General features: G+C 48.7%; 2 protein-coding genes across 3 annotated transcripts in view; one reads left to right on the forward strand and one right to left on the reverse strand.

The window, feature by feature from the left end:
- Positions 1-3,100: 3,100 nt before the first annotated feature.
- On the reverse strand, positions 3,101-22,234 carry cyb561d2 (cytochrome b561 family, member D2). Of its 2 annotated transcripts, none has more exons than XM_070895803.1 (3): positions 22,103-22,234; positions 16,649-16,686; positions 3,101-5,873 (listed from the first exon to the last, which is right to left on the reverse strand). In XM_070895803.1, exons 1-3 carry the CDS (start codon positions 22,224-22,226, stop codon positions 5,370-5,372), a joined length of 666 nt encoding a protein of 221 aa, XP_070751904.1. In that variant the 5' UTR covers positions 22,227-22,234; the 3' UTR covers positions 3,101-5,369. The 2 variants fall into 2 exon arrangements, with proteins under 2 accessions (XP_070751904.1, XP_070751905.1); XM_070895804.1 differs by having other exon boundaries at positions 16,649-16,717; positions 22,053-22,234.
- The window catches only part of nprl2 (NPR2 like, GATOR1 complex subunit), a 37,603-nt gene continuing 32,653 nt past the window's right edge, over positions 22,018-26,967 (forward strand). Inside the window, exons 1-2 of the mRNA XM_070895801.1 lie at positions 22,018-22,406; positions 25,792-25,883. Of these exons, the coding sequence (XP_070751902.1) occupies positions 22,335-22,406; positions 25,792-25,883 (164 nt within the window). The 5' untranslated portion in view covers positions 22,018-22,334. The remainder of the gene's footprint in view (positions 22,407-25,791; positions 25,884-26,967) is intronic.

A 26,967-nucleotide genomic window follows, 5' to 3' on the forward strand; every position in this document is an offset into this window, starting at 1 on the left:
CCTTCCCTTTTATAGGGGGCACTGGGGAAAAATTGTGATTTTAGTGCCCAAAAAAAAAACAAAAAAAAAAAAAGAAAAAACACAAAAAAAAACAAAAAAGGGGGGAAAAAAAAGGGCCTTGTAAATGTCTGGAGTGTCACCCAGGTCGGGTGGCACCGTTTAATGTCTTTATGTTTTGCAGGTAAACTCAAAAGAGTTTCATGCACAAGGACCCCCAGGTCCCTCTGCACCGCAGCATGTTGTAATTTCTCCCCATTCAAATAATATTCCCTTTTACTGTTTTTTTTTCCAAGATGGATGACCTCACATTTTCCAACATTGTATTCCATCTGCCAAACCTTAGCCCATTCGCTTAACCTATCTAAATCTCTTTGTAGCCTCTCTGTGTCCTCTACACAACCCGCTTTCCCACTAATCTTTGTGTCATCTGCAAATTTTGTTACACTACACTCTGTCCCCTCTTCCAGGTCATCTATGTATATTGTAAACAGTTGTGGTCCCAGCACCGATCCCTGTGGCACACCACTAACCACCGATTTCCAACCCGAAAAGGACCCATTTATCCCGACTCTCTGCTTTCTGTTAGCCAGCCAATTCTCGATCCATGCTAATACATTTCCTCTGACTCCGCGTACCTTTATCTTCTGCAGTGTGGCACCTTATCGAATGCCTTTTGGAAATCTAAATACACCACATCCATCGGTACACCTCTATCCACCATGCTCGTTATATCCTCAAAGAATTCCAGTAAATTAGTTAAACATGATTTCCCCTTCATGAATCCATGTTGCGTCTGCTTGATTGCACTATTCCTATCTAGATGTCCCGCTATTTCTTTCTTAATGATAGCTTCAAGCATTTTCCCCACTACAGATGTTAAATTAACCGGCCTATAGTTACCTGCCTTTTGTCTGCCCCCTTTTTTAAACAGAGGCGTTACATTAGCTGCTTTCCAATCCGCTGGTACCTTCCCAGAGTCCAGAGAATTTTGGTAGATTATAACGAATGCATCTGCTATAACTTCCGCCATCTCTTTTAATGTGGGGAGCAGGCAGGGAAGTGTACATGATTCCATGATCGGATCAGCCATGATCGTATAAAATGGCAGAGCAGGCTCCTGTTCCTATTTCTTATGTTCTTATGTTCCTCAAGGCTACCCTGGCCAATTTGCTTTGTCTAATCAATGTGAAGGTTAAAATCGCCCATGATTATTGACGTTCTGTATGCAGTACTCTAGGTGTGGCCTCATCAATACCCTATATAGTTGTAGCAGGACTGCCCTGCTTTTGTACCCATCCCCCTTGCAATAAAGGCCAACATTCCATTTGCCTTCCTGATTACTTGCTGTACCTGCAGACTAACTTTTTGTGTTTCATGCACAAGGACCCCCAGGTCCCTCTATACTGCAGCATTTTGTAATCTCTCTCCATTTAAATAATAATTTGCTTTTTTATTTTTCCTACCAAAGTGGATAACCTTACATGTTAACGCATTATAATCCATCAGTTTTATAGATAACTTTTATATGTAGTCTTACTGTTTATCTTTTCTGACTACAGGAGCTAACTTGTCTGCCTTGCCTCACTGAGAAGATGGCAATCAATTCCACAACTTTCTACTAACTCAGTTTAATGAACAGACCCAGCCACTTTTACACCCAGTCGTCTCGGCTTGCTTCGATTTTCATAAGTGACACTTGGACTCAAAAATAATTACCTACCGTGCATTAAAAATAATTACCTACGGCTAAAGGGATCAAGGGGTATGGAGAGAAAGCAGGAAAGGGGTACTGAGGTGAATGATCAGCCATGATCTTATTGAATGGTGGTGCAGGCTCAAAGGGTTGAATGGCCTACTCCTGCACCTATTTTCTATGTTTCGATGTTAACGGAACAAATTACAGTCTGTGTTTCTCCCAAGGTAGCTCAGGTCTCCCCCTCAGGCCTGCAGCTCGAAAACATGTTGGAACTGCCTCGCAACATTTGCACTGAATTCGACTGGGATGTGAGTTTGTTTGTTTAACTGCAGCTGGCTTTATACTCCTTGGGGTAGAACTTGACTTTGTGCGATAGGCTAAAACAGGCGATAGCGAATCTGCGGCCGGTTTTACATCTCTCCCACTGAAGCAAATGGAAATTAAAAAAACTGGGGAGAGATGTGAAAGGGGCTGCTGTCTCGCTAGCGCCTGTTTATACTATTACATGAGAACATAAGAAATAGGAGCAGGAGTCGGCCATTTGGCCCCTCGAGCCTGCTCCGCTATTAAATACGATTATGGCTGATCTAATCTTGGCCTCAACTGCTTCCCCACCTGCTCCCCATAACCCTGGACTCCCTTATCGTTCACAAATCTGTCTATCTCCACCTTGAATATATTCAATGACTCAACCGCCAGAGTTTTCTGGGGTAGAAAATTCCAAAGATTCACTACCCTGAGAAAAGAAATTCCTCCTCATTGCATAAAATGTAAATCTATCCCCTTGTATGTGCTGATTGAATTTAAAGGGACAGCCACTGAGCTAAACGTAGACACACAAAAATACTACGTGGTTGTCACTGCGCCAACAGTAAGAGAAATTAAACAGTCGTGGACTGAGGAAAGGGCCAACTTGAGAGTTCTTGTCCAAGCAGATCAGGGACGCCCTTGGTGAACAATGTCTTTTGGGGGCAGACAGGGCAATCACCTCTTGAAACTCACTTTGTATTTCTTACAAAGGAATGCATCATAGGCAGTCCCTTGAGTCGAGGATGACTTGCTTCCACGTCAAAAAGTTCACAGGTGTTTCAATGAAGGACCTAATATTCCAGATCCCAAACTACATCCAGAAGGGTGGAAGATGCTTGTGCGTGGATTTTTTTAACGTGTGGTGGCCATTGCACACCAGCCACCACACGGGCTTGACAGAGCTAGGTCTGGGTCCAGTGGCAAGGATTAACAGGACGACTGGAGACCAGCTCTGCTGCACGGACCTAGTGCGCACACATATCGCAGTGTGGGCTGGCCCGTGCTGCCCCTGGGCCCTCGCCTCTTCTGGGCCCCAAAGGAATGCAGAGCCTAACTGAACACAAGTCACAAAGCACTCAGGCAGACAGAACGCAGCACATGAAAGATGGTCGTTTATTGTGTTTATTCAGAGCTGGAAGACACTGACTGCATGGCTCAGTACAAACAGCTTCAGTAAACCAATGGAATTCAGCCACAGGTTGATTAGGAATAAAATCCTAACAGTCCAGCAGAAACATTTGAATCTTTAGCACCATTATTAAGTTCACCACAACCAACACGATTCACCTTGGACACCTCAATATCAAAGCGATCTTGGTGGCAGGATGCTTCAATACTAACCTTACTGGGAATTGAGACCCCAAGCAAACAGAGAGCCATTTTGTGCTGACGCATGGTATTTAGGTTAGCACAGTGGTGCTTGGGTGCTGTTGGAGTTCACGTAATCCATTGCTTTAGTTCTGTTGCAGGACTCCCCTTAGCCATCCATAGGTTTGAGAACTCAAGTATGTCAGGACAGGCCTGTACACCAAGTCTGAGAATCAGAACATTTTACATCATCAGTCTGCCCACAAGAATGATCTCAGTGCCTGTAGATGTTCTCAGATTTTAAAATATGTGTGTAGATAATGCAATTTCTTCTTTGCATTACATTTCAATGTCACATCACCTCTTGTTTAGGGTGACAGTCAGCCATGATCATATTGAATGGCGGTGCAGACTCGAAGGGCCGAATGGCCGACTACTGCTCCGATTTTCTATGTTTCTACCTATTTTCTATATCTCTACCAAACCCTTTGGTCTCTTACTCTCCGAACACAGTCCAGCCTCTGGTTCCTGCAGTTCAGGCAACAGCAACGACAAGAGGCCAGGTGACAATACGGTACAAGACAACGTACTGCTTGCACGGGCAAATCCCTTTTAGTAAGAATCGCACGCCTGCTGGGTTGGTGTGGATCCTTGGAAGGTATCGAGCCACAAGGACACTTATGTACACACACAGGACCGCAGCACGGTTACTCTCCCAGGGATGGCCTCACCATAACGTTATGTTTGAGTTGTTTGTTGAAGCTGAAAGTAATTCACTGGAGCCTCAGATTTCTTTTGCAGATGGGACAGGATATCGGGGGTGAAGCTGGTCGTGGGCCGGGACACCAAACCAACGGGATCGCACTGATTGCCCATTATACGCTCCGCCCCGTACACTGACTTATAACTGAATTGAATCTCGGGCGTGTCGTATGAGAGTTGGTAAACATGATTCGCCTGTTTTGAGTCCCCTTCCATATCCAATTTTACCCCCGCTGAGTATTGGTATGGCCTTCGATAGCAGGACCACAGAGAAAGGGCCATAGACCACGCCAGTACTGCACAGGCCATCCCTCCCAACTCAATATGCAACCAGCAATAAAAAAAACTCAATATAGACAATGGGGCATAGCATTCACACAATACTGCAGGAGCAACACTTAGCAAGAAAACACAAAACACAAAACATACACACACACACAGAGAAAGCAAACAGGATTAAGCACTTACAGGGCAATGGATCTGGAATGTGCAGATTGAGAATTAAATAGCACAATTCAAATTGCATTTACATTAATAAATAAACAGCCTATCCCAAACAAGGCTAAAGTTACCCATCCCCTTAGTTGTAGATTGACACATTGAGGGAATTAAAGAGGGTGGGTGCAAGGGATAATATTACCATAAATGAAGTACATGCTCATAACCAACTAAAGAGTTGAAAATGACAGATTTTAAACAATTCCAGGTTAACATAATAGATCCCGCTTGATGTGGGAGGCTCATTTAAATACAGCACAACACTGATGGAGATTTTGGTTTGAACACTGAACTTTGCTTCATGCAGGTAATATCACGGTTCATGAGTACGTTTGTTTCCATCACGTTGAATATTTTCTTGAGCTTCAGTCAGTAAGAACGAACCAAAGGAAAATTCAGAGAACATCAGTGCGACCAGGACCCAGGGAAGCTCACTGCTGTGTTGACCAGCAAAGGAGGAACGCACAGGGGTGTTTCATTGTAGATGAAGCGTGCATGAAGACACTCCGACATTCTGAAAGGTATCAAAAAGTGGCAGGCAACCTTAATTAAGCGAAACAATCTTGTCTCAATGATCAGATCTACTTTTCGCTCATCCAGAACGAGTCTATTCAGCACTGATCTGTCTGTAGTTCTCACTTCAGCGTCAATCACAATTGCGTTGATTTGGAGGGGGGGGGGATCTTTGTGTACTCACTCAAGTTGGTTTTTGAGAGTTTTACTGCAGTAGAATTACTGATTAGTAAGATGCAAGGGTTGTTGCTGAGCGTTTTGCGGACGAGACGGAAGAATTTATTCAAGGCTGCATCCTCTTTTTCTTCAGGTAGGCATTGGTCATTTGGTTCATGAGGACCAAAGCCAAGAGGACGGGGCAGCAAAGTGCCAGGTACCAGCTAATACCAGTCACGGTCTCGGTGAACCAGACTGAACACATGCCCAGTAGCAGACTGCTACAGCCCAGCAGGTAGCCCACTAGTCCAGACGTGGCGTGGTAGAGTTTCAGTTTGGCCAGAGACCATTTCCTCATGAGTTTGGGGTACAGCAGCGACATTCCACCGACGGACTGCATGCAAATGTACAGGACGGTGACCAGGCCAACCAGGCCGTGCCAGCTGGTGAAATGCGGCTTGTCGTTCAGGTACTTGTTGCAGCTGATAATGGCCAAGCCCAGGACAGCACACACCGTGGCCAGCCCCTGCAGCACCCAGTGGCTTCGCACTTTGACCTTCCTCGAGTAGGACAGAATAGGGGAACTCTCCGGAGAAAACAGCAGAATGGCTTGCGTCATAATGAAGGAAAACTAGGAGAAAAAAGAAGCACGGTTACATCTGCATGTCCTGGGGGCCAATATTTATTCCTCAATCAACATAACAGAAACAGATTATCTTCTCAAGTGAACGTAAAAGATCCCATGGCACTATTTCGAAGAAGAGCAGGGGAGTTATCCCCGGTGTCCTGGACAATATTTATCCCTCAATTAACATAAGAAAAAACCCCAGATTATTTGGTCATTATCACATTGCTGTTTGTGGGAGCTTGCTGTGCGCAAATTGGCTGCTGCATTTCCTACATTACAACAGTGACTGCACTCCAAAAGTATTTTATTGACTGTAAAGCGCTGTGAGACGTCCGGTGGTTGTGAAAGGTGCTATATAAATGCAAGTCTTTCTTTTTTTCTTTATGTCTCAAAACTTCTGTGAATTCTCCTTTCCCGCTTCTTCTGTTCTGGCGATCCGGCTTATTCTCTGAAGGAGAAAGCTGAACTTTTTGCAGCACCTTTCCCTTTTGATTTTCTTGATTCCGGTCGAGCACTATGGCCAACGACAGGTTTTATCCCCACTCTGTCGTAACATCCTCCGCTTCGAATAAGCCTTCTGCTCCTGCTGCTGTCCAACCTAATACATAGAAACATAGAAAATAGGTGCAGGAGTAGGCCATTCGGCCCTTCGAGCCTGCACCACCATTCAACAAGATCATGGCTGATCATTCACCTCAGTACCCCTTTCCTGCTTTCTCTCCATACCCCTTGATCCCTTTAGCCGTAAGGGCCATATCTAACTCCCTCTTGAATATATTCAATGAACTGGCATCAACAACTCTCTGCGGTAGGGAATTCCACAGGTTAACAACTCTCTGAGTGAAGAAGTTTCTCCTCATCTCAGTCCTAAATGGTCTACCCTTTATCCTGGTTCTGGACTTCCCAAACATCGGTAACATTCTATCCGCATCTAACCTGTCCAGTCCCGTCAGAATCTTGTAAGTTTCTATGAGACCCCCTCTCATCCTTCTAAACCTCCAGTGTATAAAGGCCCAGTTGATCCAGTCTCTCCTCATATGTCAGTCCCGCCATCCCGGGAATCAGTCTGGTGAACCTTCGCTGCACTCCCTCAATATCAAGAACGTCTTTCCTCAGATTAGGAGACCAAAACTGAACACAATATTCCAGGTGAGGCCTCACTAAGGCCCTGTACAACTGCAGTAGGACCTCCCTGCTCCTATACTCAAATCCCCCAGCTATGAAGGCCAACATACCATTTGCCTTCTTCACCATCTGCTGTACCTGTATGCCAACTTTCAGTGACTGATGAACCATGACACCCAGGTCTTGTTGCACCTCCCCCTTTCCTAATCTGCCGCCATTCAGATAATATTCTGCCTTCGTGTTTTTGCCCCCAAAGTGGATAACCTCACATTTATCCACATTATACTGCATCTGCCATGCATTTGCCCATTCACCTAACCTGTCCAAGTCACCCTGCAGCCTTTTAGCATCCTCCTCACAGCTCACACCGCCACCCAGTTTAGTGTAATCTGCAAACTTGGAGATATTACAGTCAATTCCTTCATCTAAACCATTAATGTATATTGTAAAGAGCTGGGGTCCCAGCACTGAGCCCTACGGCACTCCACTAGTCAGTCTGCCGTTCTAAAAAGGACCGTTTATCCCGACTCTCTGCTTCCTGTCTGCCAACCAGTTCTCTATCCACGTCAGTACATTACCCCCAATACCATGTGCTTTGATTTTGCACACCAACCTCTTGTGTGGGACCTTGTCAAAAGCCTTTTGAAAGTCCAAATACACCACATCCACTGGTTCTCCCTTTTCCACTCTACTAGTTACATCCTCAAAAAATTCCAGAAGATTTGTCAAGCATTATTTCCCTTTCATAAATCCATGCTGACTTGGACTGATCCTGTCACTGCTTTCCAAATGCGCTGCTATTTCATCTTTAATAATTGATTGCAACATTTTCCCCACTGCTGATGTCAGGCTAAACTGTCTATAATTACCCGTTTTCTCTCTCCCTCCTTTTTTAAACAGTGGTGTTACATTAGCTACCCTCCAGTCCATAGGAACTGATCCAGAGTCGATAGACTGTTGGAAAATGATCACCAATGCATTGACTATTTCTAGGGCCACTTCCTTAAGTACTCTGGGATTCAGACTATCAGGCCCCGGGGATTTATCGGCCTTCAATCCCATCAATTTCCCTATCACAATTTCCCACTTTATAAGGATATCCTTCAGTTCCTCCTTCTCACTAGACCCTCGGTCCCCTAGTATTTCCGGAAGGTTATTTGTGTCTTCCTTCGTGAAAAACAAACCAAAGTATTTGTTTAACTGGTCCGCCATTTCTTTGTTCCCCATTATAAATTCACCCGATTCTCACTGCAAGGGACCTACATTTGTTTTCACTAATCTTTTTCTCTTCATATATCTATAGAAGCTTTTGCAGTCAGTTTTTATGTTCCCAGCAAGCTTCCTCTCATACTCTATTTTCCCCCTCCTAATTAAACTCTTTGTCCTCCTCTGCTGTATTACAACATTCTCCCAGTCCTCAGGTTTGTGCTTTTACTGGCCAATTTATATGCCTCTTCCTTTAACACGATCCTTAATTTCCCTTGTTAGCCACGGTTGAGCCACCTTCCCCATTTTATTTTTACTCTAGACAATTGTTGAAGTTCATCCATGTGATCTTTAAATGTTTGCCATTGCATATCCACCGTCAATCCTTTAAGTATCACTCGCCAGTCTATTCTAGCCAATTCGCGTCTCATACCATCGAAGTTACCTTTCCTTAAGTTCAGGACCCTAGTCTCTGAATTAACTGTGTCACTCTCCATCTTAATAAAGAATTCTACCATATCATGGTCACTCTTCCCCAAGGGGTCTAGCACAACAAGATTGCTAATTAGTCCTTTCTCATTACATATCACCCAGTCTAGGATGGCCAGCCCTCGATTGTCTGCAAGACATCTGCCTCCAACCTGTCTATGTCCGACACAGCTTTTAAGTCTCTCCAACTCCTACTGCAACTTTCCCATCTGTATTTGTGCTCATCCTATCTCTGAGGAAGTTAATCTCCTTACCTCTGCAACTACTACCTTGTTGCCTTTACATGTACATTTTAAGGATGCAGAAGCTGCTGTTAACTCTCAGATTATAGAAGAAGGATTATCCCCACCTTGAAAGTTCAGGCCTCATTCACAATCATCAATGTAACTTTCAGTTCAGAAGAATGAGAGGGGACCTCATAGAAACGTTTAAAATTCTGACGGGTTTAGACAGGTTAGATGCAGGAAGAATGTTCCCAATGTTGGGGAAGTCCAGAACCAGGGGTCACAGTCTAAGGATAAGGGGTAAGCCATTTAGGACCGAGATGAGGAGAAACTTCTTCACCCAGAGAGTGGTGAACCTGTGGAATTCTCTACCACAGAAAGTAGTTGAGGCCAATTCACTAAATATATTCAAAAGGGAGTTAGATGAAGTCCTTACTACTCGGGGGATCAAGGGGTATGGCGAGAAAGCAGGAAGGGGGTACTGAAGTTTCATGTTCAGCCATGAACTCATTGAATGATGGTGCAGGCTAGAAGGGCTGAATGGCCTGCTCCTGCACCTATTTTCTATGTTTCTATGTTTCAGCATGATCTTTCAGCACTGGTGACCTTGTTGCCTAGGTGACCCACCTCTGTAACTCTTGTTTTTGAACACATTAGTGATTCACTTGTCACTCTCTCGAACACCTCCAAAGCCTGTGACAGGGTCTGGCACCGTGCACTCCTAAACACAATATCATCACATGATCGTGCCCATGGCCATCTCGGTTCCTCTCAAATTGTTCTGTCTGAGCTGTAGTTGATCTTTCTGACTCATTTCCCGTCATCGCAGAGGATTCCCCAGAATGCTGTTTTTCTCTCCCACCCATTCAATTTCTTCTCCACATAATGGTCTTTTCCAATCACCCTCCAGCTCTACACTCATTTGTTGATGAATCCACTCTACATTTCATCAATTTCCTCCCAAGGTCATCATCATCATCATAGGCGGTCCCTCGAACGAGGATGACTTGCTTCCACATGAGTTCACAGGTGTTTCGATGAAGGACCCGATATCCCAGTCCTGAACTCCAATTGAGGGGGTGAAAGATGCCTGTGCGTGGATTTTTTTAACGTGTGGTGACCGTTACACATCAGCCACCACACGGGCTCAACAAAGCCAGGTCTTGGTCCAGTGGCAAGGATTAACCAGGATGACTGGAGACCTGCTCTGCTGCACGGACCTAGTGTGCGCACACATCGCAGTGTGGGCTGGCCGTGCTGCCCCTGGACTCTCGCCTCTGCTGGGCTCCGTACCTTCATTTGTCGCACCTCCACCACGATCACTCGTCGCTCCTCCGTCACAAACATTCTCAGCACCTCTGCCATGATCTCTCACCACTCCTCCGCCACAAACATTCTCGGCATCTCCGCCACGATCTCACACCGCTCCGTCACCACGATCTCTCGCCGCTCATCTGCCCAAAGTGTGCACTCAGTAACCCCCGTTCCGGCCTTTGGGAGCATCACACCCACGCCCAATGCTCACAAATGCAGACTTTCAGCATAAGTGACAGTGAGCGAGAGTAGGAAGTCTGGCTGATCTTTTCCCGCTCCCTAGCCTTTGAAGACTTTGAGGCTAATCGCAACCCGTCCTGGTCCTTATTGCTCAGTAGCACACCATGCAATGCACTCACTCAGAGCATTCGGGGGAACTCTCCCTTCTTTTTTATTTTCTAACCTCCCTTGTTTCCTTAAGTCAGCCAGTGGCTCAGTGGGCAGCACCCTCACTTCTTCTGGGTCAGAAGGTTGTGGGTTCAAGTCCCAATCCAGGACTTGATCCGATAAATCTAGGCTGACACTCCAGTGCAGAGCTGAGGGGTGACTGCATTGTCAAAGGTGCCGTCTTTCGGATGAGACCTTAAACCGAGGCCCCGTCTGCTCTCTCAGGTGGACTCTCATGGCACTATTTTGAAGAATATCTCCTGGCCTATATTTATTCCTAAATCAACATAACAAAAACAGATTATCTGGTCATTATCACATTGCTGTTTGTGGGAGCTTGCTGTGTACGGATTGGCTGCCAAGTTTCCCACAGTACAACAGTGACTACACTCCAAAAGTACTTCATTGGCTGTAAAGCACTTTGAGACGTCCGGTGGTTGTGAAAGGCGCTATATAAATGCAAGTCTTTCTTTCTTAAGCCTTTTGTAAATTCAGTTTTTCAGTTATAGAACTTTTAACTTTTCAAATCTTTATATAAAGAGAGAGAGAGGAAGGGGGAGTTTAGTATTTTCCCTTCTGTCTCCCTTCCTCCCCTCCCTCAATTTTTAACTTTCTGACCATCGCCTTCACTGAAATCAATACATTTAATTCTGCCTAGCTTCTACTTAAATCACATCATCAAAAAGCTTGAAAATCACTGGTGCTCGTGTTCCTCCCCCTCAAACGGGCTGCTAAATGTCCATCAAGTCGGAGCCCTTTGAGTCTTTCACTGTAACAAGCCGTACCAAGAATCATCTGCATTAGTTCATGAAATGACCTTTTGAAAGTTTCCTTCAACTCTGTTTTAATTTAGAGTAAGTAATATCCCCCATAATTATCGTCCTCCCTTTCCCCATCTGTTCCATGTTAATCTCTTCCTCTCCTGCTAATTAATCGGTACCAATTCCTGTTATTCATTTCCTTACGTTGATACACATTTTCATCCCAACTGACTCAGAACTCCCATTACCCAAAGTTACATTTACACGGGTCATTTTCACAAGCTGTTGCTTTCTAGCTATTCTTCCCCCACTTTTTTAAGATGGCTTTGTGAAACATTATCATCATAGCAGTCCCTTGAAGCGAGGATGACTTGCTTCCATGCCGAAAAGGCATGAGTTGATAGGTGTTTCAATGAAGGACCTAATATTCTGGATCCTGAACTACATCCTGAAGGATGGAAGATGCCTGTGCGTGGATTTTTTTAACGTGTGGTGGCCGTTGCACACCAGCCACCACACAGGCTTGACAGAGCTAGGTCTTGGTCCAGTGGCAAGGACTAACCAAGACGACAGGAGACCAGCTCTGCTGCACGGACCTATTGTGCACACATATCGCAGTGTGGGCTGGCCCGTGCTGCCCCGGGCCCTCGCCTCTCCTGAGCCCCGATCACATCCCTCTACAATCTCTCGCCGCTCCTTCGCCCCGACCTCGCTGCTCCTGCTGTACCTGCCCACACTGCAGTCAGCCGTCACCTCCTGCAGCAGCATGCACTGCTCCCTGCAGTGGTATACCGCCGCACGCTGCTCCCTCTAATGGCCCCGGCCTGCTGATGGTCTCGCAGGCCAGGACCGCACAGCTCCCTCTGTTAGCAAAGTGACAGACACACAGAGAATGATGTCTCTAGTACTTCAAAGCGACTGACACACACACTGTGATGTCCCTCTGTTACTCATCATCATCATAGGCAGTCCCTCGGAATCGAGGAAGACTTGCTACCACTCTAAAAATGAGCCCTTAGGTGCCTGAACAGCCCGATACGGGAATTACAGTCCCTGTCACAGGTGGGACAGACGGTGGTTGAAGGAAAGGATGGGTGGGACAGGTTTGCCGCACGCTCTTTCCGCTGCCTGCGCTTGGTTTCTGCATGCTGTCGGCGGTGAGACTCGAGGTGCTCAGCGCAACAACTCCGAGGTACTGTCAAATCACAAGACTTCTTTTTAATTACTGTTTTGGTTTTAGTTCCTCGATTGTTAATAGCCGAGGATGCCTGAGATAACCCAGCATTCGCCACATATACAACCATCCCGTAACCCTCGCCTGGCTGATCGTGTGAATATGTGACAGACTTGGCTCAGTGGGTAGCACCCTCGCCTCTGAGTCAGAAGGTTGTGGGTTCAAGCCCCACTCCAGCGACTTGAGCACAAAATCTAGTCTGACGCTCCAGTGCAGTGCTGAGGGAGCGCCGTGCTGTCGGAGGTGCTGTCTTTTAGACGAGATGTTAAACTGAGGGCTCCGTCTGCCCTTACAGGTGGATATAAAAGATCTCACGGCACTATTTCAAAGAAGAGCAGGGGTGTTCTCCCCAACACTGAACCCTCAACCAACATCACTAAATTCAGATTATCTGGTCATTGTCACATTGCTGTCTGTGGGAGCTTGCTGTGCACAAATTAGCTACTGTGTTTTCTACATTACAACAGCGACTACACTTCAAAGGAAAAGTGCTTTGGGCTTCCTCTGCTATATCTCTCATACAAAATTAATAAATGCTGCCAATAACCTCTCAAAAAGCAAGAGTTTGTTTATTTAGGCCAATGGCAGGGCAAAGAATCACTCTGAGAAGGTGTCTCAGGAGATGTTGAGCAAGGTTCCAGGAGATAAATCATTGATCAATAACTTCACACATTCAATATTCTGTATTCTCACATACCAGAATAAAGAAAGACTTGCACTTATATAGCGCCTTTCACGATCACCGGATGTCCCAAAGTGCTTTACAGCCAATGAAGGGCTTAGTGAAGTGTAGTCATTGTTGTAATGTGGGAAACAAAGAGAGTCTTGCACCAATTCTCCTGTGACAAACAGATAACTTCTGCTCTCCTGAATGATGTACAAATTCCAGGCAAATAAGAATGGTCAGAATAGAACCAAGAATCCTCTAAGCGTTCAGTTCCTTCCTTTTGTTTATTTGGGCTCCCACCCTGTTCCTCAGCAAAGGGGGCAACACCGTGTTCCCTCGCGCCATGCCGAACATCTGGGTGAAAGGCTGAGTGGGCCATCTGCCCCTCACACCAGGCACCGAAGCCTGGCTGATAAAGGGGGGCACTCGGAGGTGTGGGAAAGTGACCAGGTCTACACTCTCTGCAGAGAAGCTTCAGGCTCCACTCAGGCTGAAATCTACAACATGGGACTCATAGCACAGAAGGAGGCCATTCGGCCCATCGTGCCTGTGTCGGCTCTTTGAAAGAGCTGTCCCATTAGTCCCACCCCCCCCTGCTCTTTCCCCACAGCCCTGCAAATATTTCCTTTTCAAATATATATCCAACTTCCTTTTGAAAGTTACCACTGAATCTGCTTCCACCACCTTTTTAGGCAGTGCATTCCAGATCATAACAACTTGCTGCGTAGAAACATTCTCCTCATTTGCCAATCCATCACCATCGGCAGTCCCTCGGAATCGGGGAAGACTTGCTTCCACTCTTGAACTGAGTTCTTAGGTGACTGAACAGTCCAATACGAGAACCTCAGTCCCTGTCACAGGTGGGACAGACAGTCGTTGAGGGAAGGGGTGGGTGGGACTGGTTTGCCGCACGCTCCTTCCGCTGCCTGCGCTTGTTTTCTGCATGCTCTCGGCGATGAGACTCAAGGTGCTCAGCGCCCTCCCGGATGCACTTCCTCCACTTAAGGCAGTCTTTGGCCAGGGGCTCCCAGATGTCAGTGGAGATGTTGCACTTTATCAGGGAGGCTTTGAGGGTGTCCTTGTAACGTTTCCTCTGCCCAACCTTGGGCTCGTTTGCCGTGGACGAGTTCCGAGTAGAGCGCTTGCTTTGGGAGTCTCGTGTCTGGCATGCGAACAATGTGGCTCGCCCAGCGGAGCTGATCGAGTGTGGTCAGTGCTTCGATGCTGGGGATGTTGGCCTGGTCGAGGACGCTAATGTTGGTGTGTCTGTCCTCCCAGGGGATTTGTATTCTCTGGTTACCATCCCTCCTGCCACTGGAAACAAATTCTCCTTATTTACTCGATCAAAACCCTTCAGAATCGTGAACACCTCTATTAAATCTTCCCTTAGCCTTCACTGTTCTGAGGTATCACTGGCTAAAAGCCCACATCTTACCACAGCACACTGGCCCGTTACAATGACGCACCATCATGCTGCTGGTTCACGATAGAATGTACAATTTTAAGAACATGCCTTGTAGCTGAGCCTGACTGGCCAGCGCTGTTCCTGAGTGCTGCCACGTTCATACCACTGTTTGGTAGCTTCATTCATCAGGCTTCACCAGTGGGAGGGCCCAGAACCCAGGGGCTTGGAAACAGCAGCTTGCTCTGTTACCGATCTATCTACAGTTACTGTGCTATTTAAAAAAAGCCAGCCGTTTCCTGGTGTTTTTTCTGACCTCGGTAGCAATGGTCCCGCCCTAGATTTACACAATTGGCCTCAGGATGTACTTATTTCCAGCAACTGGACCATGTGATCTTAAAGGGACAGGCCAGCTGAAACACAGCTTCACCGTGGCAACAGAATAATACATTGGGGTGGAAATTCAGTTGGAGGCTAACTCGGGCGCTAATGGCAGTGGGATGGGAAATTTTGCGCCGGGAAATGGTTTGCGTCGGCAGCCACAAAATCCATCAGCTGGGCCCCGAGTGTGGGGCAGAGCATTAAGGGGGCCTCCCACACCTCTCTCAGGGCGCTAGGCCGGCTGAGCAACTGAAAATCCCCAGCTCAAGACCAGGCCTCGGAGCGCTCGAAGAGAGGCCTCCCTGGGGGAAAACAAGCGCATTAAAAACCACAAAAAACATTCCCAACAAACTGCTCGCCCCACATAAAGATAAATCACAGAAATAAAAATACAAGAAACAATCACGCTTACCTCATTCCTTCCCTCGCCGCCGCCGGGACAGCGCGGGCCGCCCGCTTTCCCAGGCGGTCCCACTAGGGGGGCGCTACAGGGTCAGCGCCAAACAAAAATCATCGCGCTGTCGATACCGGGGGCCTTGCACACCGGCTCAACGCTCCTGGGCGGTACTGGTCAGAGCCGCCGGCACAGGCACACTGAATGTGCCGCACAGCGCGAATGCCGGCGCTCGCAATACGAACCCCTTTAGTGTCCCTCCTGCTCTTTCCAGGGGCACTAAAGGACCGAATTTCTGCCCCACGGGGCGTTACATGGTGTAATGCTAGATGATAGAGATTGCGTGCCTTGATTAGACAACAACAGGATTATCGCTACATCATTCGAGTACCAGGACTGTAGAAGGCGAACTAGAGGGATCTTGGTCTATTTTCAGCTGGCAATTCCTACGTTCTTATGCTCCTGTCTGTATAAAATGGTGCATCCTCTGATTCGCTCTGAGCAAAGTCAGAAGCAACCTGCCAATGGTACTACAAAGTGAAGAGAGTCTGCGTGGCAGGTAGTTCGAGGATTCAGCTGTCCGCCTTCGGTGTGGGAGACAAGTCAGGAACACCAGCACATTACAGCTTTGGATGGACGTGTGGACTCACTGAAGCGGGCAGCGTTTCTGTTTAAAACCTGTGTTCGCGTGAGACGGGGAGGGACAGGCCGGGTGTAAGTTCTCACGGAGAAACTTTGTTTTACAACAGGGGACAGGGATCAGGGTGAGTGCCAACTGGAGGGGAGCGTCGCTTTCCACTCGGAAGGTCACTGATACTGAGGCAGCGCAGTGGGCCAGCACACACAGACAAGACATGGGCTCAGTCCACCTGTGCCCTGAGCTTCTGTCTCAGCTGTGTCAGTAAGGAGCGGTGCTGAGAAAAGCAGCCACCGCTGTATGAACCTGCTCCCTGCTCCTGGATGGAGGATGTGTGTGGGTTTAATGGAGGAGGAGACGGGGGAAAGACTGTTCGAGCAGAAAGGGGAGGACTGTGCTTTCTTTGGAGAGCAGCATATCCCTCAAAGGAAAGCAACTTGATCGAAGGGCAGGCTCTGATGAACATCTCCATGCACAATATACACTCGTAGATTTAGGGGCGTTTTACTACGTTAAAGGCGCTATATAAATAAAAGTTGTTGTTGTAGATTACTTACAGCTAAAGCCATCAGGAACGGATGCCAAGAAAATAGACCTGGAACAAAAAAATAAAGTGAAATCATCAGCTGTTCTTTCAGGTATAGTCCAATGACATCTTCACAACACTGGGTCACAAGCACTTTCACAGAATCATAAAATCTTACAGCACAGAAGGAGGCCATTCGGCCCCTCGTGCCTGTGCCAGCTCTTCCCAGGAGGACGAAATAGGAAGGAAGGTTTTTCATTTCATTTTTTCCCTCTCCTCTCCTGAAGGTACTGGCTTCCGCTGGGTTACATAAGAACATAAGAAATAGGAGCAGGAGTCGGCCATACGGCCTCTTGAGCCTGCTCCGCCATTTAATACGATCATGGCTGATCTGATCATGGACTCAGCTCCACTTCCCTGCCCGCTCTCCCTAACCCTTATCGTTTAAGAAACTGTCTATTTCTGTCTTAAATTTATTCAATGTCCCAGCTTCCACAGTTCTCTGAGGCAGCAAATTCCACAGATTTACAACCCTCTGATAGAAGAAATTCCTCCTCATCTCAGTTTTAAATGGGCTGGCCCTTATTCTGAGATCATGCCCCCGAGGTCTAGTCTCCCCTTTCAGCCCTCTCAGGACTCAGGAGGTAGAAATTCCAGATTCTCATTCCAGCTCAAATTATCGAGGCAACCTGCTCAGAACACTGGCTGGGGGAATCACCCTCACTCCCATCTGGCAATTCCTCTTTGGCATCTGCAGCTACTCTGGTTCTGCAGTCAGGGAATTGTCAAAACAAGGAACTTTGACCTTAGCAGTTCCAGAAATGACCTCTCACTCATTCTTATCCTCCTCCACAAACCACTGTACTGGAATGTGGATTCCATAATGTAGATATCAAAAAGATTTGATCTAGAGTTAGGCTGAGCACCCCAGGGCTGTGGGGGGAGGTGGGGGAATAAGGAGTAGAAATCCTGGCTGATCACCATCGAGCAAGCCCTGCTTAAATTACTTGTCGGCATTGGACTCAACTATGGTACCCCCATGACCAAACAGCTCACCAGCACTCGCCATCAGGGCTCACACATGGGTTAATGGCCAAGGTACTGGAGCAGATGCAACAGAATCGTAAAAACTAAGAGAAAGGGCTTCAGGAGGATGGGAAGAAATGTAATCCAAGGCGACGTGGGAGCTGGTAATAGAAATGTATCTGTACTGAGCTCACTGCCAGAGATGGAGAGTGAAAACTTCGAGAAAGGGAAGAGATGAACCATGTGATAGGTGAGGAACAATTAGGAAGGCATAAGTATGTTGGCCTTTATTGCAGGTGTAAGAGTAAGGAAGTTTTGCTGCAATTATATAGAGACCACACCTGGAGTATTGTGTACAGTTTTGGTCTCCTTACCTAAGGAAGGATATTTTTGCCTTATTTGTGCAATGAAGATTCACAGGACTGATTCCTGGGATGGGGCTGTCCTATGAGGAGAGATTGAATAGAATGGCCCTATATTCTCTGGCATTTAGAAGAATGAAAGGTGATCTAATTGAAATGTATACAATTCTTATAGGGCTTCACCGGATCGATGCTGAGAGGCTCGAACCAGGGGTCACAGTCTCAGGATAAAGGTTCGGCCATTTAGGACTGGGATGAGGAGGAATTTCTTCACTCAGAGGGTTGTGAATCTTCAGAATTCTCCACTCCAGAGGGCTGTGGATGCTCAGTCGTTGAGTATAGTCAAGGCTGAGATCGAGATATTTAGGCACTAAGGGAATCATGGGATATGGGGATAGGGCGGGAAAGTGGAGTTGAGGTCGATGATCAGCCATGATCTTGTTGAATGACGGAGTAGGCTCGAGGGGCCGTATGGTCTACTCCTGCTCCTAGTTCTTATGTTCTTATATTTCTTATTTGCTGACTAGACCGGTTTGAATTGTGGGGACCTAGAGGTTTGCAAAAGGCCACTGTTGCTCCTTTGGTGGATAAATATCAAATTGGAACAAAGACTTCAATTTGTATATGTGGCCCCAGCTCCATGATAGAAACCGAAGCAGCCCAGGAGGGCAGATTAACTTAAGGTATGGCGCTTGACGACTGATGGATGTCCCTGCATCATGGTGCCACAATACACCCGGAGCACCTCCCCCATGATGTCACAATATTGCTGGAGCCCCTCCCCGTGATGTCACAAAACACCTGGAGTCCCTCCCCATGATGTCACAATACACCTGGAGCACCTCCCCCTAGATGTCACAATACACTGGGAGCCCCTCCCCTGCGATGTCACAATACACCTGGAGCCCCTCCCCCTAGATGTCACAATACACTGGGAGCGCCTCCCCTGCGATGTCACAATACACCTGGAGCCCCTCCCCCTATATGTCACAATACACTGGGAGCCCCTCCCCTGTGATGTCACAATACACCTGGAGCCCCTCCCCCAAGATGTCACAATACACTGAGAGCCCCTCCCCGTGATGTCACAATACACCTGGAGCCTCTCCCCATGATGTCACAATACACCTGGAGCTCCTCCCCCTTGATGATACAATACATAGAAAGTACAAAGCAGGTGCAGGAGTAGGCCATTCGGCCCTTCATGCCTGCACCACCATTCAATATGATCATGGCTGATCATTCTTGCAACTTTAGTACCCCATTCCTGCTTTCTCTCCATACCCCTTGATCCCTTTAGCCGTTAAGGGCCACATCTAACTCCCTTTTGAATATATCTAATGAACTGGCCTCAACTACCTTTTGTGGTAGAGAATTCCACAGGTTCACAATTCTCTGAGTGAAGAAGTTTCTCCTTATCTTGGTCCTAAATGGCTTACCCCTTATCCTTAGACTGTGACCCCTGGTTCTGGACTTCCCCAACATCAGGAACATTCTTCTTGCATCTAACTTGTCCAATCTCGTCAGAATTTTATATGTTTCTGAGATCCCCTCTCATTCTTCTAAATTCCAGTGAGTATAAGCCTTGTCAATCCAGTCTTTCTTCATATGTCAGTCCTGCCATCCCGGGAATCAGTCTGGTGAACCTTCGCTGCACTCGCTCAATAGCAAGAATGTCCTTCCTCAGATTAGGAGACCAAACCTGTACACAATATTCAAGGTGTTGCCTCACTAAGGCCCTGTACAACTGCAGTAAGACCTCCCTGCTCCTATACTCAAATCCCCTCACTATGAAGGCCAGCATGCCGTTTGCTTTCTTTACTGCCTGCTGTACCTGCATGCCTACCTTCAATGACTGATGTACCATGACACCCAGGTCTCATTGCATCTCCCCTTTTACTAATCTGTCACCATTCAGATAATAATCTGCCTTCCTGTTTTTGCTACCAAAGTGGATAACCTCACATTTATCCACATTATACTGCATCTGCCATGCATTTGCCCATTCACCTAACCTGTGCAAGTCACCCTGCAGCCTCTTAGCATCCTCCTCACAGCTCACATTGTCACCCAGCTTAGTGTCATCTGCAAACTTGGAGATAATACATTCAATTCCTTCGTCTAAATCATTAATGTATATTGTAAATAGCTGGGGTCCCAGCACTGAACCCTGCGGCACCCCACTAGTCACTACCTGTCATTCTGAAAAGGGCCCATTTATTCCCACTCTTTGCTTCCTGTCTACCAAACGTTCTCTATCCACATCAATACATTACCGCCAATACCATGTGCCTTAATTTTGCACACCAATCTCTTGTGTGGAACCTTGTCAAAAGCCTTTTGAAAGTCCAAATACACCACATCCACTGGTTCTCCCTTATCCACTCTACTAGTTACATCCTGAAAAAGCTCTGGAAGATTTGTCAAGCATGATTTCCCTTTCATATATCCATGCTGACTTGGACCGATCCTGTCATTACTTTCCAAATTAGCTACTATTACATCTTTAATAATTGATTCCAGCATTTTTCCTACCATCGATGTCAGACTAACCGCTCTATAATTCGCTGTTTTCTCTCTCCCTCCTTTTTTTAAAGAGTGGTGTTACATTAGCTACCCTCCAATCCATAGGAACTGATCCAGAGTCCATGGAATGTTGGAAAATGACCACCAATGCATCTACTATTTCTACCACTTCCTAAGCAGACTATCAGGCCCTGGGGATTTATCGGCCTTCAGTCCCTTCAATTTCCCTAACACCATTTCCTGACTGATAAAGATTTCCTTCAGTTCCCCCTTCTCTCTAGACCCTCGGTCCCCTAGTATTTTGGGTGGTTATTCGTGTCTTCCTTAGTGAAGACAGAACCAAAGTATTTGTTCAATTGGTCTGCCATTTCCCCATTATGACTTCCCCTGATTCTGACTGCATTAGACATCACTAATCTTTTTCTCTTCACATATCTGTAGAAGCCTTTGCAGTCAGTTTTTTATGTTCCCTGCAAGCTTACTCTCATACTCTATTTCCCCCCTCCAAATTTAACCCTTAGTCCTCCTCTGCTGAATTCTAAATTTCTCCCAGTCCTCAGGATTGCTGCTTTTTCTGGCCACTTTATATGCCTCTTCCTTGGATTTAACACTTTCCTTAATTTCCTTTGTTAGCCATGGTTGAGCCACCTTCCCTTTTTTATTCTTACCCTTCACAGGGATGTACAATTGTTGTAATTCATCCATCAGATATTTAAATGTCTGCCTTTGCCTATCCACCGTCAACCCTTTATGATTCTCCAGTCTATTCTAGCCAATTCACGACTCATACCGTCGAAGTTTCATTTCTTTAAGTTCAGGACCCTAGTCACTCTACATCTTAATGAAGAATTCTACCATATTATGGTCACTCTTCCCCAAGGGGCCCCGCACGGCCAGGTTGCTAATTAATCCTCTCTCGTTACACAAGACCCAGTCTAGGATGGCCAGCCCTCTAGTTGGTTCCTCAACATATTGGTCTAGAAAACCATCCCTTATACACTCCAGGAAATCCTCCTGCATAGTATTGCTACCAGTTTGGTTAGACCAATCAAGATGTAGATTAGTCACCCATAATAACTGCTGTACCATTATTGCACGCATCCCGAATTTCCTGTTTGATGCCAACCCCAACCTCACAACCACTGTTTGGTGGTCTGTACACAACTCCCACTAACATTTTCTGCCCTTTGGTGTTCCGCAGCTCTACCCATACCGATTCCTCATCATCCAAGCTAATGTCCTTCCCCGTGATGTCACAATATACTGGGAGCCCCCTCCCCCATGATGTCACACTACACCTGGAGCCCCTCCCACCATGATGCCCACATTAACACCGGAGCCCCTCCCACCATGAGATCACACTACACCTGGAGCCCCGCCCCCTTGATGACACATTACATCTGGAGCCCCTCCCCCATGATGACACAATACACCTGGAGCCCCTCCCCCGCGGTGACATTGCCCTCTGTAGCCCCGCCCCCACATTAAGACGTGGTCGGCGTACCCCGGATGGGGGTTGACACCACTTCTGGATTGGGAGCCGGGTTTCCCCTTCCCCCATAGATACTCACTGGTCCCCGGCTTGGTGACCACCCCGATGCCGATGGTGAATGCCAGGCCCAGGAGATGCGCCGCTGTCCCAGCCGCTTTCCGCAGGCCGCGGTACAGCCAGAACTCGCTGCCAGGCTCCGCCATCGCTGCGTGCTGACGTCACCGCGTGCTGCAGTTGGCGTGCGGCGTGACGTGAGCAGGAGTGGGAGCCAGCGGCGGGCCTGAGCCGGCCCGGCACTGCGCGACACGGCCATGGGTAGCACCATCGAGTGCGTCTTTTTCAGCGAGTTCCACCCGACCCTTGGGCCGAAAATCACCTTCCAGGTACCGGCGTCTGACCCCGCCCCGTGTCAACAGGAAAACAAACTCTTCAACCGGGCTGTGGTCACCTGCCGCCATTTCTCCTCGTGTGGCAAAGTTGTTATTGAGGGTCCGAGACAGGCAGGAACCCCCCCACCCTCCCAACCAGACAGGCAGGAGCCCAGCCCCCCGCCCCCTCCCCTCCCCAGACAGGCAGGGCCCCCCCCCCTCCCCAGACAGGCAGGGCCCCCCCTCCCCAGACAGGCAGGGCCCCCCCCCTCCCCAGACAGGCAGGAGCCCCCCCCTCCCCAGACAGGCAGGAGCCCCCCCCCTCCCCAGACAGGCAGGAACCCCCCCCTCCCCAGACAGGCAGGAGCCCCCCCCCCTCCCCAGACAGGCAGGAGCCCCCCCCCCTCCCCAGACAGGCAGGAGCCCCCCCCCCCTCCCCAGACAGGCAGGAGCCCCCCCCCTCCCCAGACAGGCAGGAGCCCCCCCCCTCCCCAGACAGGCAGGAGCCCCCCCCCTCCCCAGACAGGCAGGAGCCCCCCCCCTCCCCAGACAGGCAGGAGCCCCCCCCCTCCCCAGACAGGCAGGAGCCCCCCCCCTCCCCAGACAGGCAGGAGCCCCCCCCCTCCCCAGACAGGCAGGAGCCCCCCCCCTCCCCAGACAGGCAGGAGCCCCCCCCCTCCCCAGACAGGCAGGAGCCCCCCCCCTCCCCAGACAGGCAGGAGCCCCCCCCCCCTCCCCAGACAGGCAGGAGCCCCCCCCCTCCCCAGACAGGCAGGAGCCCCCCCCCCTCCCCAGTCAGGCAGGAGCCCCCCCCCTCCCCAGACAGGCAGGACCCCCCCCCCTCCCCAGACAGGCAGGAGCCCCCCCCCCCCTCCCCAGACAGGCAGGAGCCCCCCCCCCCTCCCCAGACAGGCAGGAGCCCCCCCCCCCTCCCCAGACAGGCAGGAGCCCCCCCCCCTCCCCAGACAGGCAGGAGCCCCCCCCCCCCCCCAGACAGGCAGGAGCCCCCCCCCCCCAGACAGGCAGGAGCCCCCCCCCCAGACAGGCAGGAGCCCCCCCCCCCTCCCCAGACAGGCAGGAGCCCCCCCCCTCCCCAGACAGGCAGGAGCCCCCCCCCTCCCCAGACAGGCAGGAGCCCCCCCCCCCCTCCCAGACAGGCAGGAGACCCCCCCCTCCCCAGACAGGCAGGCAGGAGCCCCCCCCCCCCCTCCCCAGACAGGCAGGAGCCCCCCCCCTCCCCAGACAGGCAGGACCCCCTCCCAGACAGGCAGGAACCCCCCCCCCCTCCCAGACAGGCAGGAACCCCCCCCCCCCTCCCCAGACAGGCAGGAACCCCCCCACCCTCCCCAGACAGGCAGGAAACCCCCCCCCCCCTCTCAGACAGGCAGGAACCCCCCCCCCCCCCCGTCCCCAGACAGGCAGGAACCCCTACCCGCCTCCCCAGACAGGCAGGAACCCCTACCCGCCTCCCCAGACAGGCAGGAACCCCTACCCGCCTCCCCAGACAGGCAGGAACCCCCCCCCCCCGTCCCCAGACAGGCAGGAACCCCCCCCCCAGACAGGCAGGAACCCCCCACCCTCCCCAGACAGATTGCGCCCCCCCCCAGACAGGCAGGACCCCACCCCGAGAACACCCAGACAGACGGGACCCCTCCCTACCCCACATCCTGAGAGCCCCCAGTTCAATGCCACCTGAGAGGCTTCCAGCCTTGGCACAAAAGCAGGTCACCTGAGGGCACTCAGACAAGTCACCCGGTTACAGAGGCCCCTGTATTCCCGTGCAACAGAAACTACATCAAACAGCACCTAAGGCAGCCAGCTGAGCAACACTGCCCACCAGCTCCCCAACATTAATGTTGCCATCGGTGCCAATAAAAGGCATCAGTATTGAAGTCAAGTGCTGCATGCAAGGGGTGCAGGTGTGATGACCTGCTGTGTTTTGCTGGTCTGTCTTCCAGCAGTGCACTGGCCTGTGATGGTGGGGAAGACTTTCTGCATTGCGCTGCCTGCAGTGAGCCTAAAATGGTTCCATCCCGAGGGATTGGTTATAATAGCTGCTGGCACGTGAGGGGTGCCGATGGTTCAAATCGTTGTTTAGCACTTGGATTTCTGAGGTTATAGATTAGGTTTTATCGTCCATATTTCAGTTCTGTACCTGAAATTTCTAAAATGTAAATCAGAACAGCAATAGTTGGTGTAATTTTTGAATATTTTTTCAGAATGTGGAGGTGATTTTTAATCTTTACAATAAATTTTCATCGTCAGAAAGAAACTATCAAAACTTTGATCCTATCTGCTTTTCAACTTGGCAAACGGTACAACTGTAACATTCAGCTGTAACATTCAGCTGAAGATTCTGTCCTTCCAAACTTGGGTTGTTTTGAGAACGAAAGACACTCGAAGAGCGCATTTTGCAACCTCAGGATTTCCCAAAGCATTTAACAGGCAATGAATCCTTTTGAAGTGTAGTCACTTGTAATGTAGGCAGCGTGGCAGCCATGATGCATACAACAAGGTCCCACAAACAGCAGTGTGATAATGACCAGATAATCTGTTTTATGATGTCGGTTGAGGGATAAATATTGGCCAGAACTTCCCTACTCTTCTTTAAAATGGTGCCATGGGATCTTTTACAGGTACTACCACTGAAGAGGGCAGATGGAGCCTCAGTTTATCGTCTCATCCAAACGAAGGCACCCCAGACAGTGCAGCACTCCTTCAGCAATGCACTGGCGTGTCAGGCTAGATTTTGTGCTCGCGTCTCTGGAGTGGGACTTGAACCCACAACCTCTGACTCTGAGAGTGCTACATATTGAGCCACGGATGACACCATAGAGCAAGTTGTCAGCTGTATAAGCTGACTTTTTTTTAATATAGGTCTACTGCTAGCGACTCCTGATGCAGGGGTCTCCCACTGTCAGTGTCGATGTCTGTTTTTGGTCTTCCTGGCCACCCTCCTTAGCAAGCCTGGCAAATTTTCTTTGGTTTTGCCATCGGCTGCGTGAGACCTGAGCATCAGGGTCTGCAGGTAGCACTCAGCCCTGTAAAAGAGCAGCTTAACAGTAGGGTTAAAGGGGTTACAGATTTGCCACTGGTTAGTGGGGAGAAACAACTTAAGGGGATAAATTAAGATTATCAGCCTAGAAGTACAGCATTAAAGTGTATTTTTTTCCACTATAATATCAATAATGAATTTATGCTGGGAGCCTTGGCACAGAGCAGCTGTTCTATTTAAGATGATGTCCTTCATTTCAGCATAAAGGATGGCAGCTCATTCACTGTAGCTGGCTTATTAGGTAGCCTGTTATCTGGTGACGTTATAATATTTAGGAATCAGCACAATTTTATATCACATGGCTATTCAGTCAGTCTTTGAATCACGTGTGTGGATCTGTTACAGGTGCCGGAGGAGTACATCTCAAGGGAGCTGTTTGATACAGTCCAGGTGTACATCATCACTAAGCCAGAGTTACAGAATAAACTCATCACTGTGTAAGTTCCACAATTCACAAACCCTTTATGCGCTTGGGCCCTCTTACATTACAGGACATAGTCACACAGCAGTGGTTGTGTGATAAGCTGGGGCTCCTGGTGCTGTGTAAACTGCTCTCTATGGATTCTCCAGCACCTGCCACAGCAAATAAACAGCAGCATGTGCAGTTAGAATCAGACAGCACACAACCCATCGGGCCTGTGCTCTTTGAAAGAGCGAACGAATTAGTCCCACTCTCCTTCTTTCCCACAGACCGGCAATTTGCTTTTCCTTTTCAATTATATATCCAATTTCATTTTGAAAGCTACTATTGAATCTGCTTCCACCATTCTTTCGGGCAATGCTTTCCAGATCAACATAACTTGCTGCGTAAAATAAAACCTCTCCTCATCTCCCCTCTGATTCTGTTGACTTTTACTCCTAGCACCAGTTTGTTGGCTTATTTCTGGCTGCCAGACCTTCCTCCGATGGCTGGGGATGGTCTTTACAGGTCAGTGGATGAGGAATCCCTTTGTGGCCTATATGGACAGGCTGCGCGCTGTGTTCGCTGCCAGCCAAGAGCACAGACGTGGAAAATTCATCTTTGCATTTGCAGCCATCACCAGCGCTGCTGGCCCCAGCAATGCTGGGGAAATCCTTCTGCTGTGGTTCAGCATTGCCACTGCGCCGGGGGAGCCCCTTTCACAACATCAGGATGTCCCAAAGTATTTTACAGACAATGAACTAATTTTGGAGTGCAGTCACTGTTGTAATGTAGGAGATGCAGCAGCCAATTTGCGCACAGCAAGCTCCCACAAATAGCAACGTGATAATGTTCTAGCAATGTTGGTTGAGGGAACACTGGGGAGAACTCCTTCTGTTTGAATAGTGCCGTGGGATCTTTTGCACCACCAAGGAGAGCAGAATAAGCAGTAATGCAATGAATAGGGAGCCATCAGATTCAAGGCACCGGGTATATTTGGTTAGATCCCACGGTGTATATGGAAGTTATGTTGCCTGTGTGATTATCGTCCCTGTTCCTCCCTCCAGGGTGCGACAGTTCTCGGGCTAGCTGGTCCCCTAGCGACAAAAAGAAAAATTGTA

Source organism: Pristiophorus japonicus, chromosome 12 (genome assembly GCF_044704955.1).
Source record: "Pristiophorus japonicus isolate sPriJap1 chromosome 12, sPriJap1.hap1, whole genome shotgun sequence".
Lineage (NCBI taxonomy): Eukaryota > Metazoa > Chordata > Chondrichthyes > Pristiophoridae > Pristiophorus > Pristiophorus japonicus.